The sequence below is a fragment of the Gordionus sp. m RMFG-2023 genome, chromosome 2, assembly GCF_954871325.1.
Source record: "Gordionus sp. m RMFG-2023 chromosome 2, tfGorSpeb1-WG-v2, whole genome shotgun sequence".
NCBI classification, from domain to species: domain Eukaryota; kingdom Metazoa; phylum Nematomorpha; class Gordioida; order Chordodea; family Parachordodidae; genus Gordionus; species Gordionus sp. m RMFG-2023.
The window spans coordinates 3,092,684-3,108,602 of record NC_088776.1 but is presented as its reverse complement, the minus strand read 5'-3'; the positions used below and the strand labels follow the sequence as shown (position 1 = coordinate 3,108,602).

Genomic DNA, 15,919 nt, shown 5'->3' with positions numbered 1-15,919 from the left:
ACCCACCGATCAACCACTAGCAATGGAGGAACAGGTTGAAAACCGAATCAATGATAATAGAGAATACAAAATTAGGAAGATATAAAACATTAGAATAAAAGATTGAGCTAATCAAGAAGGAATTCAACTTGATATCCAAACAAGGGAACGAGACCAAGCAAAAAGGGTTAAATCAATTTAAATAGTAGTTTTTTTTTAAACATGACAATAATTACTATATGGGTTACCATAAATGGCGGGCACAGCTGATTTGCATTCAACGGCGCTTTCAAATGTGTTATTATGAATGCACGTCAGTCTAGGTTTTATTATATGTCATTGGAATTAACCCAGTCATTCCAACGTTATGACTCAAATTTCCTTAGGATATTTTTGCCCTAATTAATAGCTTTAATATTAATTTTTTTTTCTTTCCAGTAGTTCAAGAGTTATAAAGGTAGGCGGGCGAGTAAAATTTTTTTTAAAAGAAACTATATATAAGAAGGGTAAGTTAGGGTTAAAAACTGGCTCATTACAGGTCTCAACTGTAGAGTTGAAGCGATTTAGTCGATTACCCAGCTATACGTTCTGGTGACCCTCCCCCCTTATACAATTCAAAAACGGTATCGGGTTGCGGGAATAAATATAATCCTATAAAAATAGGTGTCCGAAGCGAATATGCTCATCGTTATGAACTACGCGTAAATTAGTTGTGTTTTATTAAGTCATATAAAAAATAATAGATTTTTTAAATAAATGTTTTTATATTTTATACTAATAATAAATTAACTTTTTATATTATGCAAAATAAAGAAATATATAATTTAAAAAAAAAACAATACTTTATTTACAAACATTTTTTCAAAATAAATAGTAAAACAAATAATCATTCTGTGTGTATAAAGGTTTGCGTTCATTGTGGCGGAGTGTTGGAAGGTTTAGATTCGACGGATGGCGTCGACGTTGACTGCAAAACGGTGTTGGGTAATTGCGGCAAATTATTGGACGAAGTTCTGCTGAATTTGAGGGTGGGCGGTAAGATGTTAATATTACTGGCGATCGTTTTCCTAGAGGATCGATTAAAAGTTTTTTTTAAATAAAAAAAAATTTAAATTTAACTTAGTGATTTATAGATTTTTTTTAAATATCGAATTGGCCCGATTCAATCGTATTTTCGAGAAAATCGAATCGGTTATTATCCGATACCAAATACCTATCTTTAAGACCCCTATCAAACTCCGATATTCAAAAAGTCGAATCGGTCTCGAAAGCGATATCGGTGTACTCCCACAAATTTCTACAAAAATGAAAAAAATTAAATCAAATCTCGATAGAATCAGAATTTTAACCCTTAGGGTTAGGTTTCCAGGAGGTATTAGTTGATTAAACTAAAAAGTAGTATGAGCTCCTTTAGAGCCAAGCTCAAATCTGGATGAAACAGCGCAATTTATGAATGAGCACCAATCCAGAGTATAAGCTAGTTTTATGAAACGGCTCATTTTGAGCCGATTTTTAAAAACAGCTGACTCAATATTTTATCCAGAATAATATTATGCAAGCCTGAAGATCTTGTTGGTAGAAGGAACAAAGGTTTGGACATCTATTAAGAAAATCTTGAGGCTTAGGCAATAATTTTCTGGCTAAAATATTGAGTTGCCGTTTAGTAGAACTTTAATAATTATTGTTTTTTTTGAAAACGGTATCAGATCTTTAATCATTTTTTGGTAATAAAAAGAAAGAAAGAAGGAAGGAAAAAAAAGAAGGTAGGAAAGAAAGATCGATGTAAAACATAAAATAAAAATCATTTTATTAAATGTAAAAAAAAAAAAAAAACGGGGGAAATATAAGCAAGCCGAAAAATGATGGCGATTATAAGAATTTACGAGAAAATATTGTTAAATTATATTTTGAAGGATGATTAATGATATAGAGTTAAAAAAAATGTGAAAAACGTCTCCCGACTTTTTAGCGCAGGAGACATGAAAGTTTTAAAGGTTGTGACTGCTACTAGTGCCCGTTATATTCATTGAAAAAAAAAACTAAATATAACACCCATATTTTTTAAAATATTTTTGGCCCACGATATTTAAAATCATCCATTTTATTCTTATTTTTACGGTTTATTAAATAATACATTTTTGTTTAATAAATCATTTATCATAAACAGATTCTTAAAAATAAATGCTATAATAATTATATATATATATTAAATTCGAATAATTATAATGTTATCACTGGTTAGAACAAAATATTTTTTCGATTCCATATCTCTGCTCTAATTTACAATTTTTTTTAAAAATAAAATCATCTAATAATTAAATATGACATGTAGATATTATATATGCTATTCTAAATAATATAATTTTAATTTGAACTTGGTCCAAACGTTATCTTGTATTATAAGTTAATTACCATTTGTCAACAACTAACCAAGCAGCAACATTGTTTTTATTTATCATATTACAGATACTTAAAGTAACACGCTTATATTTTGTTATATATTACATTTTAAATAATAGATATTCTTCTCTGGGGAATGTCTCATAAATTAATCCAGCACTCAGCATTATTCTTCTGTTTTAGCATTTAAATGTTACTTTGAGTGTGCAGATTTATATTTTTATAAAATTATTAAATTTAAATAATAGGTATTCACTGGTCAGAGCAAAATATTTTTTGAATTCCACTTTCTCTGCCGCCATAAATTTTCTGCTATGGAAGGTACACAAAAATCAGAAAGTATAAAGGTTAAACAATTTTTTTTAAATCTAAATAATTGAATATAACATGCAAATATTATATACTATTCTAAATATATTTTTAAAATGTTAACAATCTTATAAGCTAATTTCTGGTTTAGTTAATAGATCGAGTGATATAATATTACACAAATATCTTATATCATGACCTCCATATCTTTATCCTTGAAGATTTAAACAAAAACTTTAGATATTTTTTTTTAAAGTTGCGTTCATATGACACTTATATACTTGCCTTGGAACATAATAAATGAATAGAAATAAATATTTGGGTTAACATGAAAATCTATTTAGAGTTAGATAAGACAAGAAACCAATTTTTAAGAAACATTAATTCTATATTAAGTTTATGCAAAAGAACAATATTGTTAAACCTTTGTAACATTATTGTATAAAGTCTGTTTGACACACCAATTATGTGGTTATAAAGATGTTTTTTTAAAATTTTTAAGAGTCCTGAAAATATTATTTAAATTCTAGTCTTATTTTCTTAGGGGGTATACCACTGCCTAGTTCTCATATAAAGTGTGGGTTAATTTAAGTATTCAAATATGCATAGATGCTACATTTTCTTCACACGCTTCACTTTCTAGCAGACAATCGAAGAATTTGAGAATTCAAATCTTGTAAATATCTATGTAGCAAGGTCCCCCCATATCTCCTAGAAGTCATAAATCTTCTTAAATATCGAAAAAAATTTATTATTCCCGCAAATATGGCGGCTCAATACAGAAAAAAACCGGTTCAAGGGTAGAAAAAGAAATTCTTCAACATTTCGTAAGAGAGTGTTCATTTAAATTTGCAATCGTGCTATAAAACATAAGGATACCAGACATTAACTTGGAAGATTGTGACCATGGGTTGATGAGCACTCGAATCATGATTCAAGTAATAATTATGCATTTATAACAAATTCATTATAAATCATATAAATTAGATAAAAGGTAACTTTTCCAATCTTTACCTAAACAAAGAATGCTTTAATTTTTGGATGTGAAAGGAAATCAATCGAAAATTCTTTAAAATTAAGGGGGAACAAAGCTCAAAATTCAGGGAATCACTTTTGAGAAAAAAAGTGGAAAAATATGACACTCCAAGATATTCGTAATGTCCAAACAAATATTAATAAAAAAAGCAAGTCTAATGATTTAGCGAACATTTTTGAGCTGTTTAAAAGGAAATATAAAGGAGTCAATGCTGAGGTTGCCTTTCTTCGTTGTTTCTCTTCTATACCCATCACATTACTAAATTGCCTTTTCAAGAACCTACGACCGTTGATAAAATCTGAAAAAAAAGATCGTTTTCAATGGTGAAATATATATATTTATTATTTTTAGAATTAAAAGATTCCAGGTCGATTATTTGTTAGATTTGAGAAGATGGGGTTGAATCATTTCTACAGTATGCGACCAATTCTTTCCATATTTTGGAGGCCAATTTATATTAAAATATAATGAAAACTAGCGGCAAATCTAATTCAATAAGTTTTGAATAAAGATCATTAATAAATATATTCTGTCTTCTTATAACACCATTTTTTATCCCATTATATCCAATATTTAAGCCTCAAATGATTTTAATATTTCTTTAATTTAACTATAATTTTGTCTTTTAAATATTATCAGAGCACGAAAAATACGGATATGGATGCTCACAGCTGAGAAACTATAATGGAAGGCATTTATAATCCCTTAGCGATACATCATTTCCCTCATTGAATTAGATTTGCCACTAGATTTCATTACATTTTAATATAAAATTGGGGAAATGAATCACCTCATCTTCTCAATCTAACAATTAATCGACTTAGAATCATTAAATCAAAAAATAGTAAAAAAAAGAGTTGCTAATTTATAATTTCACCATTGAAATCCATCCTTTTTTTTCAAATTTCATCAACGGTGGTTGGTTCTCAGGCCTTTGAAAGGCAATTTAGAAATATAATGAGTAGTATAGATAGAGACAATAAAGAAAACCCATAGGAATATATCATTTTCCTTAATAACCTCGAACATGGCTCCTTTATTTCCCTTTTTAACAGCTCAATGGTGCTCGCTAAATCATTAGACTTGGTTTTTTTATTAATATTGGTTTGGACATTCCGAATATCTGTAAGTGCCACATTTTTTCCCTTTTTTTTCTAAAGTGATTCCTGAATTTTGAGCTCAATTCTCAAAACAAAAGCATTCTTTGTTTAGGTAAAGATTGGAAAAGTTACTTTTTATCTAATTTATATGATTTATAATTACTTAAATAGTGATATGATTGCTCATCAACCCATGGTCACAATCTCCAAGTTTAATATCTGGTGTCCTTATGTTTTGTAGCACAAATGCAAATTTGAATGAACACTTTCTTACGAAATGTCGAAGAATTTCTTTATCACCCTTGGACCGGGTTTTTTTTAGTATTGAGCCACCATATTTGCGGGAATGATAAACTTTTTTTTTTATATTTAAGAAGATTTATGACTTCTAGGGGAATATGGGGACCTTGCTACAAAGATATTTAAAAGATTTGAATTCTCAAATTCATCAATCGAACTCCTAGAAAGTGAAGCGTATGAAGAAAAAATATCGCTCCGAGATGTAGCATCTATAAATAGGTTAATTAAACGATACTTTATTGTATTATGTCATATATCATCACGGGCAGAAAGGTTTGGTTGGACATCTATTAGCTACTTGAGGTTTATATTTAATAACAAATTGGCTAAAATCTTATACGGGCCCCGACCCGAATAGGGCTTTTTAACGACACTAGAGAGCTACCACCCGATCCCGATTTTCGAATATAGTGGCGCTCCAGATGGTTTTGGCGTGGCGCAGAATGTAAGAGCCCCGTCTTTAACAACTCCGCAAAAATGACGCGTTTTTCTATTAAAACCGGAGATCCGCTAGGCCTTGGCCCGTGGGTCATATTAAAAAAAGTTTGGGTGGGTCAGCTCGAGCAAAAATATTTTTCGCCGCACCTCCCTCCTCAATTAATCACGTGCCCAAAAAAATTCTTAAATTCGAGTGATGGATTTTTTTGTGAAAGCAAAGCAAAAAGAGAAGAAAAAAAATAAGGAAAGTTGTTTATTTTAGTGATAAAGCTAGTTAACTCGTTATATGACGTCGACGAGGTTAATATAGTTGTTTGATTTGAAGTAGTAGAGGGGTTAGTATCGTCTAGGTTAGTATTTATAGTGGGAGGGGTAGGAACTAAAATGGGCGCGTTAGTAACTTTTAGAACTTCTTTGATATCAGCATGAAAAGATGGCGGCGATTCGGTTTTAGCTATATTTTCGGCAGCTTTATTACTTTCCTGAACTTTTTTCTTGAGAGTTTGAACTATGGGGTGAATATCTATAATAATAATAAAAATTAAACATAACATAAAAAATCTTTTTGGGGCAGCCTTGTCATAATTGACATTTTCTTTAATGTTAATGTTAACTACCAGTTGAAAAAACATCAATAAAATAATCTGTTGCCATGTTTTCGCTTAATTACATATCTAGATATCATTATCAATCTATCTTTAGATTATAGGACATATGATTTGGGGTTTATTAGGAATTATAACTCAATTTGCGTTAAAATTAAACAGATGATTATTATATGAATGAATGAAAAAAGGGGTGAATAGAAGAGACTGACATTTACGCTACACTCGGTGAAGCGTATAGCTTGGTACTATAAATATAGCACAACTTTAAAGAAGGCGGAAATAAATTGACTTGCGCCTCAATGCTTAGAGGAATTTTTCCCTCTTGCGCATAATGAGGCCAAATTAGTCGATTTTTCTCGCCATTAGCCAATCATAGCGAGAGGAGCTCTTACAAATCATGCCTTGTATGATAGCAAGATTTGTTTTGGCTACGTCATTTCCTGCCCTTCATGCTTTTCTAGTATTCGCCAAATATTCTGCTTAGATCTACAATTATAAGCCTTCTCACTGGGCATCGAGGATATAAAAAAATCTCCAGAACTGAGTGAATGCTTGGATCCCAAATGTATACGAAATCGAATAACAAATATTATTAGTTCTGGCCTTGACATTTCTTGCCGGCTTCAATAAGGGGTTCAGGTTCGAATTTTTCTTTATTTATCAGGTTCAGTTTAAGCGCCACACCCGTGCCGGGCTCCAGCTGTTTTAAACCTAGATATTTTCGGGTCCGTCCAGATTCGGAAAAGAGTCCCGAATCTGTTTTTATTGTAAACCTAGAATAGGCGGAATAGAAGTGGTAATCGAGCTTTTCCTCGAGTCATCTCCAGCACTGTCACCTTTAGAGTCGACGGAGCGAATTTCGCTTTGTTTGATATCGCGTGCAGTTGAGTTGTTCGACAAATCCATCTTGACAATTATTGTTTTTTAAATTAAATCACCATATTTATACCTTTTTTCTTCCCATTCCGTTAGAAGAAAAAAAATAGATTAAAAATTTTCTAATCCGCCAACCCTCTTTTCTACGTGTCCGTTGAGACGTTGGACAGAAATGACGGGGAAAAAACGCGTATTAATTATTATTAATTGGCAATTCTATTACGAGTATTTAATAGAATTGCTGATTTATAAATAACTAGAATAATAAACAAAAAATATATTATTTTTTTTGAGCAGAGTTTCATACGCTCTTTAAAGATTGATCTCTGAAGGATTTTTTTGGTCAAATTTTTATCTAAAATTCGGAAAATAAGTAAATATTTTGTGATTTTTAGGTGTTCGTGATGAAGGCAAGGCGCAAACTTTTTTGAATAAAAGATTGATATTCTTACAAAAAAAAACTTCAATTTTGTGATCTTCGAAGATTCTTCTCAAACACTAGTTTTGGGAACTGGAACTCACTTTTTTATATAAAAAATTAGGTTTTGACAACAGAATCTCGAGGTTGGCGTAATATTATCTTTAGTTAAAAAATGTTAAAATTTGAAATCGGGAAAAAATCGGGCGGTTCAACAATACTAGATTCCCGCCATTTTCTTGTAGAAGCGAAAAAAAAGAAAAACTCTTTAGTCATTATTACGTGATCTGCTGAAGTGTTGGAGGCCATATGGACAGATTCCTCAGGATCCTCAATTTCTGGAGCCGTGGGAAGGTATAGCAAGGCCTCTTGGTTCGTTTTCAACACGTCCAATTCTTCCTCGTCGCTAATTTTTTTTTTGTCAATATATAAACAAAAAAAAAATTCAGTTAGTAGATAGAGAGAAATATCCATAAGGCGTTATAATAACTTTTTAAATCCTATTTTTGGGGTGGTCCATACCGCCCCTGTATAGTATAACTCCCCTCCCGCCCACCTGCGGTACTTTTTTTTTATAATGAATATAATAATCATATTGTTGGTGATGGGAGCTCATTTTTTGTTAAGTTAGTATCTATTGTTTTTAACATATTTATATATGTATAAAGTAAGGGCATATCATATAGCCAGTATAATTATCTGAGGGATCAATGCGTTGTTATGAAGGAGAAATCGGAAGGTATGTAGGATAATTTTGTTAGAGCATTTACCTAGTTAATGGAGATGTTAACGGAAATGGTGTGCGTGTGCGGGCAAAAGATGCATAAATAATGTGTATGCCAGATTGTTGAAGACCAATATATTAATTTATACCCAATATATAGGAAATGTATATATCTATGTAATAAAAAAAAATAATCCTTTTGTTAGAATTATATGCAAGTGATTTATATGTATATATATTTATTCTAATATTTATAGCAATCTTTTTTGAATGTACAATCGTTAACTGATCTTTTTTGTTGTAAATTTATATTGTATTTATTGCATTTGTTAAGCATCTTTTTGATGAAATGATATGTGTAATTTTATGTTGAAATATGAATCTTATTCTTCTTCTCCGTTTAATGGCGATACCCAGGTTCACTCAAGTTGGCCAGTTTTCCTAATCATCAGGAAATTTTGTAGCAAGGTTTTTACAAACGGATGCCTTTCCTGACATCTACCCCGTTTAGGTAGTTTTTACACCCCGTCCATACCACGGGGAATCTTTTAGACCTCCATTACCCGCCAAAAGACGTTGCCACTCCCCCGCCATGATGAAATTGAAGGTAAGATGCGCCATCTACTTAGTGCACGAAGATTTTGATCAAACTTGTTTTTTTTTATATTAAGCTTTAACGTTTTAGACGTTAAAGCATTTTAGATATAAAAAAATTTGAGTGACGAAAATAAAACTTAAATGTTTAATATTACAAAATAATAGACATTATAATTAGCTGTCAGTTATAACTGTCAATATTACTAAATATTAGAAGCTTTTAATATCACATAGTCGTGAGTGTCGATATTACTAAATAATTAAAATTAATAACTTTACCTCTCAGTCATAAATGACAATAATACTAAATAGAAATTTTGAACATTACACGTCAGTCAAAAATGTCAGTATTACTAAATAATGGATACTTTTAAGATTGCAGGTCGGTCATAAATGCCAGTATTGCAAAATGTTATTTATGCCAGTATGTTAGAATATATTGTAAAACGTCGATCATAAATGTCAGTATTACTAAAAAGGGTATCCACCAATTAAGACCACAAACTTTTCAAAAGTTGATATAGTGGCTAGTTTTTGGGCCGATCTCTAAATCATATGCTAACCCTAACCGAAGAGGTTGGCTTCCGAAAAATGTAAAATCCTGCAGAGGATAGAATAAAAAAGGAAGTAAAAAAAAAATTATATTGGCTCAAATAGCTACCCTACTTATATCCAAAATTTATATCAAAAAAACCTGCTCAGGTATATGGGAAGGGGTTCCACTGTCGTGACATCTACGAATCTTTCCTCGTTCTCAAGATCGTCATCTTCACTTTCCTCTTCCGCAAATCCATTTTCGACTTGATCGGAATTTACCGCCTTCACTAAGTCCCTATTATTTTTAGAGAAGTAAATAACGATTACAAATGGGGATGGAGTGGGGTGGGGCATTTGAATATAATTATTTTTGTTATCAAGGGTAGGAGGCCGCTATATTAAATAGAAATTTGGAATGTCACATCTCCGATCCGTCGAGTGTCAATTCATTTAGATTTATATTCTACCCAATGTGCTGGTGCCTTGAAATCAGCCGCAGTCAATGTCATTTGGTTGGATACCATCGATCATGTAAAAAAATATTTCGTTTAAAAAAGCTTTTCGTCTTAAATGCGTTTCAATTGGCAAACTTTAAATGTATGTACATTTTTTTTCAGCGCATTTTAACGAATGCATCCACCTAGCTACATTTTATCACATGATACTTTATAACGACACTTTATCATGATATATTTCACATATTTTAAAAATTAAATTTTTATAATATCCGATTTTTTGTAGTAAGTAACTGAATCAAAATATCCACGATTAAAATTATATAAATTATTTTATAAAATATTTAATTGCACAAAATACGGGCAATGATAGCTTTTTAAAAAATGTTATAGAATGCGATACAGAAATCGTTTTTTTTATATCTTCATTATTTCTTCGAGAAGATACGGTGTTGTCCCTGTCCTAGTTTGTAACTTATTAATTATTATTAATGATTGACATTTTGATATTTATCATTTTTTTTCGTAAAATGATGATTATACGATCATTAATTTTTTTACGATCAAATTGAAATAAAGATTTGATAAAATGATTTTGAATTTGTTAAAAATTAATAAGAATATTTAGTATAAGGCTTGACTGATTTGAATATTTAGCTTAAAGGGTTTAAGTTTAAATTTTTTACTTACCATTAATTAAATAACTTTTCGATAGTCCCCATTACGACTTGAAGATATAGGGCCTTATGTTTTTGTGTATATCTTTTTTTGAATGCCATCTAAAAAAAAATTCAAAGCGTTGAGTTGAATCCCATAATGCCACACCCTTCGCAACACAACTTGTTATTGGGGCTACACCTTCTAACCTCCAATTGTGTTTGTTTCCATAATCTTACATTATAGAAAGGAGCCGCAAAAATCTGTGATTTCTACGTTCCATAATCTTACATTATAGAAAGGAGCCGCAAAAATCTGTGATTTCTACGTTCCATAATCTTACATTATAGAAAGGAGCCGCAAAAATCTGTGATTTCTACGTGCTCGTATAGTTCTTCTCAAAGTAGGAAATGAGCTCAGATGATTAGGAGCTCCTAAACAATTATTACTAAGGGTGGCACATCCGAGGAAAATACTGGTGGATTTCGAGCAGGCACTGATAAATGCGTTTAGGCTGGGTTATCCACTGGCGGATACCATTGAATGTTATTTTCATATAAAACGGAGCGTTATTAGAAAAATAAAACGATTTGGGGTTTAAAAGAAAGGTACGACTAATGATTTTCGATTGTATAACAGGGGTTTATGGGCTCATGCATATTTCCCAGGGGGATGATGCTGGAAATTCATTAGATACCTTGGCAGAAATATTTAGAGAATTGATGAGCTCATCCCTATACCAACGTTCTCACCCAACCTTTGGAATATTTTTTAGAATGGGATTCAAAAAGATTATGCGAAAACATAAGGCCCTGTCCTATATCTTCAAATCATGATTGGGACAACACAGTACCCTCTCAAAGAAATAATGAAGATATTAAAAAAACGATTTCAGATATGTGTTTCGAATTATGGACTAACAGATTCTTTAACATTTTTTAAAAGCTATTATGGCCCATATTTCATGTAATATTTTATATAATTTTCCTCGTGGATATATTGACTTACAGTTATTTACTAATAAAAAGTATAAATTGAAATTCTTATTGCTCATTCCTGTTTTCCTAGATAACACGATAATTAAGTTTTTTTTTTAAAAAAAATTATATTTAATGAAAATTAAATTATTAGTATTTTTTCAATAAAAATCAGAAACCTGTAGAAGGTACCATTTACGCGGCTCAGCCCGGATTTTTTATCGGCCCGGTCCGGGTTTATATTTTCAGGTCCGGCCCGGAATTATTTAAATATATTATATTTATTATTGATTCTTTGTAGCTAACAGAGTTGTTAAAAGATACTTTTAAAATGGATCTAGATACAGATACATCGTCTAAAATAATATCTAGATACAGATATTTTAAACAAAAATCTATCTAGATACAGATACCACATTTTTATATCTAGATCCTTTAACAACTCTGGTAGCTAATAATGGCGATTTGAATTATTTGTATAAAATTAAAAACCAGGGCCGTGTACCCGGGTCAAAAATACAAAAAAAAAAGTTAATTTAAATTTTTTTAAATATCGAAATTTGAAATGAAAAGTCAAATGAGTTATTAATCAAAATTTAACTAAATAAAATTTTAAATATGTGTCCATGAAAGTGTGGCGTGTTCAACTGCCGTGTGATAAACTGTCACGTGATAAATGTCGCTAGGCGACATATCAGATATAGAGGGGAGAGAAGAAGGTGAGGAGGTGGGAGGGGGCTAAGAAGTTTTTTGGACATTTTAATAATAAATCAAAAAAAGGATGCAGACCCCCCTCACCTTATATCAAAATTATTATTTTTTTAGATCAATCGTATTTTATCAAAATAAAGTAAAATAAATAAAAAAAGGGACAAATTTCTGATGCACCCATCAATCAAACAAAAAAGAGAAATTATATAATTCACCCAATCATTCTTGACGGGCGATCTGTTAGCGTGTTAATATAATGAATGGTCAAGAAAGGATTAAAAAATAATATTCCATGTTAATCGTAATAATTTGAGAAGGATAAAATGGCTAAATTATATCTACATTTTAATAAGGGTAGAGGCCCTGATATTTTGTGCTTGATTTTGACCTAAACCAGGCATTTAGCCTATAAAAGCAATAGTATAGACCTAGGATTATAATATAAACGATTTGGTAATCGTAACCTTAAAATATGATAGTATTTTATAAAGATTTAGAGGAAAATCAGCTGTTTTTTGATAGTAGTAAGTCAGTAACCATCTTAGATATAACATTTTACCCAGTCGCGTTAAATGTTAATAGTCAATCATGTTTCCTTAAAATAAATATGAATATAACTAGTGTTGTTTAAACGGTTAACTAAAATAATTTTAGCCAGAAAAATATTGCCCAAGTTCTCTAGATTTAGCTAAACAAATGTCTAAACATCTGTGCCATCTATGAACCAAAATATTCAGACTTTTTAATACCATTCTGGATAAAATATTGATGTTAGCCGTTTTTGAAAATCGGTAAAATCTAGCCATTTAAACAAACACTAAATATAACCCCTTAGCCATTTCATATGGATCAAAGTTAACTGAACCCCAATTTAACGGGCAAGGTGTCAATTCTTGATATTTTAGTACAAACTCACAATTTATTCCCTTGGTTAATCTCCATTGATCATTAAAAAAAATTATATATATATACATATACATACCCATTTGTTCCACCAACGATAGATTTAGCTTTGAAAATTTCGACCTTTTGTCTTTTCCTTTTGAAACGCTCTTTATCCGCCCTTCGAGTGGATAAAAACAATAATTTGATTTAATCGAGAATCCCAACGGTAACGAATACCGGTTCGGTTCGGGTAAAAATAACGGTTCAGATTAAGCTTCGGTTTTTAAATAACAATATAATCGGGTTTGAACCTATTCGCATAGGTTTATCAGAATTATGTTTAAATGGAGCTGTGAACCATTAAAACCAAATTATACCAATTTGTAAGAAAGAACGAGTATTTTGGCAGAGAATAATTAAATTGGATAGCTCGTATAGTCGAATAAAGATATATATATAAGTTACGGATACCTGTCGATCATAATCGATTATTAATAATCTTTAAAAAGAAGTTCAGATATCGCAAGGTTCAACCCAATTCACCTACCTTTTTAGAGGTTCGGTTTAGGTTTCTTTTTAAATCTCTTGATTTGATCATATAAATTCGAGGTTTTAAAAAATCCATGTTACATCTAATCACCCCCCCCCCAACCCTTAATAATATCAGCTTCCATTTACTAATTACTTTTTTTTCTAAGATGTCCACCAGTAAAAGCTCAAACCAAAATTCCTTTTGATTCAGAGTAAATCTTAAATTCAAGAATCCTGAAGGCCTGAGTTTGCTGATTCTAAACCCCTTCAATACCGTTTAATATAATTTCATTCTCGTTCCACGAAAAAAATAAAAATAAATATATTTAACCAACTTGGTATCAACCGAATCCTGATCGGAGAGGTCGAATTCGCTTTCCCTTTCTAGGTATTCCACGTTATCGTCCAATTCCCTAAAATCGGGCGCAAACGCGGACCAGTTTTCGATTCTCGGGTGCGACCAGAGGGCAACGCTACCCGCCCCACCGCCGCTCACGCTCGCGATGACGCCCCTATTTGGATGCCACTATTAATTATAGAAGAAAAAAAAATTTGTCATCGTGTATACATACATATATCGAGTCATTGCAAACGAGTTATAGAATCTATTTCGAGAATCAGAGTGGGAGCCATTTTTTCAAAAAAATTTATTCAAAACCGGAAATACCCCCGTTCCAATGTGATTTTTCTTTTTCTTCTGGGATCCAAAATATGATTAAAAAAAATTACGGCTAAATCCAACAAGATTTCCCCTTTGGTACCGTGCAGTATTTTGACGAGGTTAGAAGTAGACAGTTCCCAAATGTATATGGAATGTTGCTTGGCCGAACCCGCACAAACGTACCTGCTGCTGGATGAATTGTGCATACTTTATTTTTAAAAAATTGTTTATGTGGTAGGGGAATAAGATTTTAATTTTGAAAAAAATTAAATCTACTCACTTTTTGCTATCGCTGGCACCATTATTATGATTATTTCCGCCATTATTGTGCGCGGCGGAAGAATTTTCGCCCAACTCTGGCAGCGAACTCCGCCCGCCCGAAAAACAGCAGCTCTTCCACTGGGTCCTGTTGACTAAATCGCAGAGCTTCTGGATAGGTTCCAGCTCGACAGTGCTATTCGCGTTGGTCAGGAATCCCGAATTCTCCTTAGCTTCCTTGCTGTTGTTATTATTATCCTTATTATCCCTATTCTCGTGTTCGTTCTGGGTTTTGTCGTTTTTATGATTATTGTGGTGAGGAGCAGCCGTGCCCTTTTGCCGCGCCGTTCCGCAATCCAAAGCTATATCAGCGTTGTATATGCGTATAACGCGGTCGGCGGTACACACCAAAAAGTTTCTTGTATTATATAATATATATATATTATTTTCTTAAATCATACATTATTTCAAATCCTAATTGGCATGATCTTCCGCCATTTTAGTAAGTATATATATGTGGGATCTAATGGCATATAATAATACGGCTGACGATGTATTCATAATAATGCAAATCAGCTGGAACCGCCATTTTGGTAACCCATATAGTAATTATTTTTATGTTAAAATACTACTATTAAATTGATAACTTGCTTCCTTATTATCTCGATGATCGGGCAATTCTTCAATAAAGTTTGCTTCAGACATAGTAAATAAATTTACCTCTCGGTTAAGATTTTTAGTAATGATATGGGTAACCAAAACTAATGCATGCATCGCCATTCCTAGGTATTATTATGTTATTGATAGGGATCGGCCAATTAAAAAAATATCGGATGATAATCAATCAGTATTGTCTCATCATTTGAGCCGATTTTTTAAGAAGGGCTAAACTCAGTTATTTTATCCAGAAAAAATATTACGCAAGCCCCGAAGATCTTGCTCATAAACACGATGCCACAAAGGTTTGGACATTCGATTGGCCGAATAATCTCGATGCTCGGACGATATTTTTCCCGGCTAAAAAATAACCGAGTCTGCCATTTTTAAAACCCGGCTCGAATGGAGATGATCTTTGCATCCCCGCTTCCCGCCGATTCCATATTGAAAACTTCGATAATAATATATTTTAAAAAAAACAAATTTTTCAAAATTGTTCAAAAAAAAAATAGCGATGCCCAAATCAAGAAAATATATCGAAAAGCCTTGGGAAATATCCTTTTTAAAAGGGATAAAAAAGAAATTTTCGAAGTAGAATCATTGCAAAATGAAACCCATTAGATATATATATCAGAGTTGTTAAAGGATCTAGATACAAGTATCTAGATATAAAAATGTCGTATCTGTATCTAGATAGATTTTTTATTAAAATATCTGTACCTAGAATATTATTTTAGAAGATGTATCTGCATATAGATCCATTTAAAAAGTATCTTCTAACAACTCTGATATATATATGTTAGTT

The 15,919-nt window shown here is 31.7% G+C and overlaps 1 protein-coding gene across 3 annotated transcripts in view; it reads right to left on the bottom strand.

Annotated features, from left to right (window-relative positions):
- Positions 1–710: 710 nt before the first annotated feature.
- Positions 711–15,919, bottom strand: part of LOC135925306 (retinoblastoma-binding protein 5 homolog) — a 35,524-nt gene continuing 20,315 nt past the window's right edge. The window contains exons 7-15 of one of the 3 annotated variants that reach the window (XM_065460557.1): positions 14,480–14,875; positions 14,268–14,406; positions 13,874–14,064; positions 13,105–13,185; positions 9,480–9,617; positions 7,747–7,870; positions 6,944–7,076; positions 5,842–6,085; positions 741–1,046 (exon numbers count right to left, since the gene is read on the bottom strand). In XM_065460557.1, the coding sequence (XP_065316629.1) occupies positions 893–1,046; positions 5,842–6,085; positions 6,944–7,076; positions 7,747–7,870; positions 9,480–9,617; positions 13,105–13,185; positions 13,874–14,064; positions 14,268–14,406; positions 14,480–14,875 (1,600 nt within the window). In that variant the 3' untranslated portion in view covers positions 741–892. Of the gene's footprint in view, positions 1,047–5,841; positions 6,086–6,943; positions 7,077–7,746; positions 7,871–9,479; positions 9,618–13,104; positions 13,186–13,873; positions 14,065–14,267; positions 14,407–14,479; positions 14,876–15,919 lie in introns of all 3 variants that reach the window. The other 2 variants (XM_065460559.1, XM_065460558.1) reach the window with 2 other exon arrangements.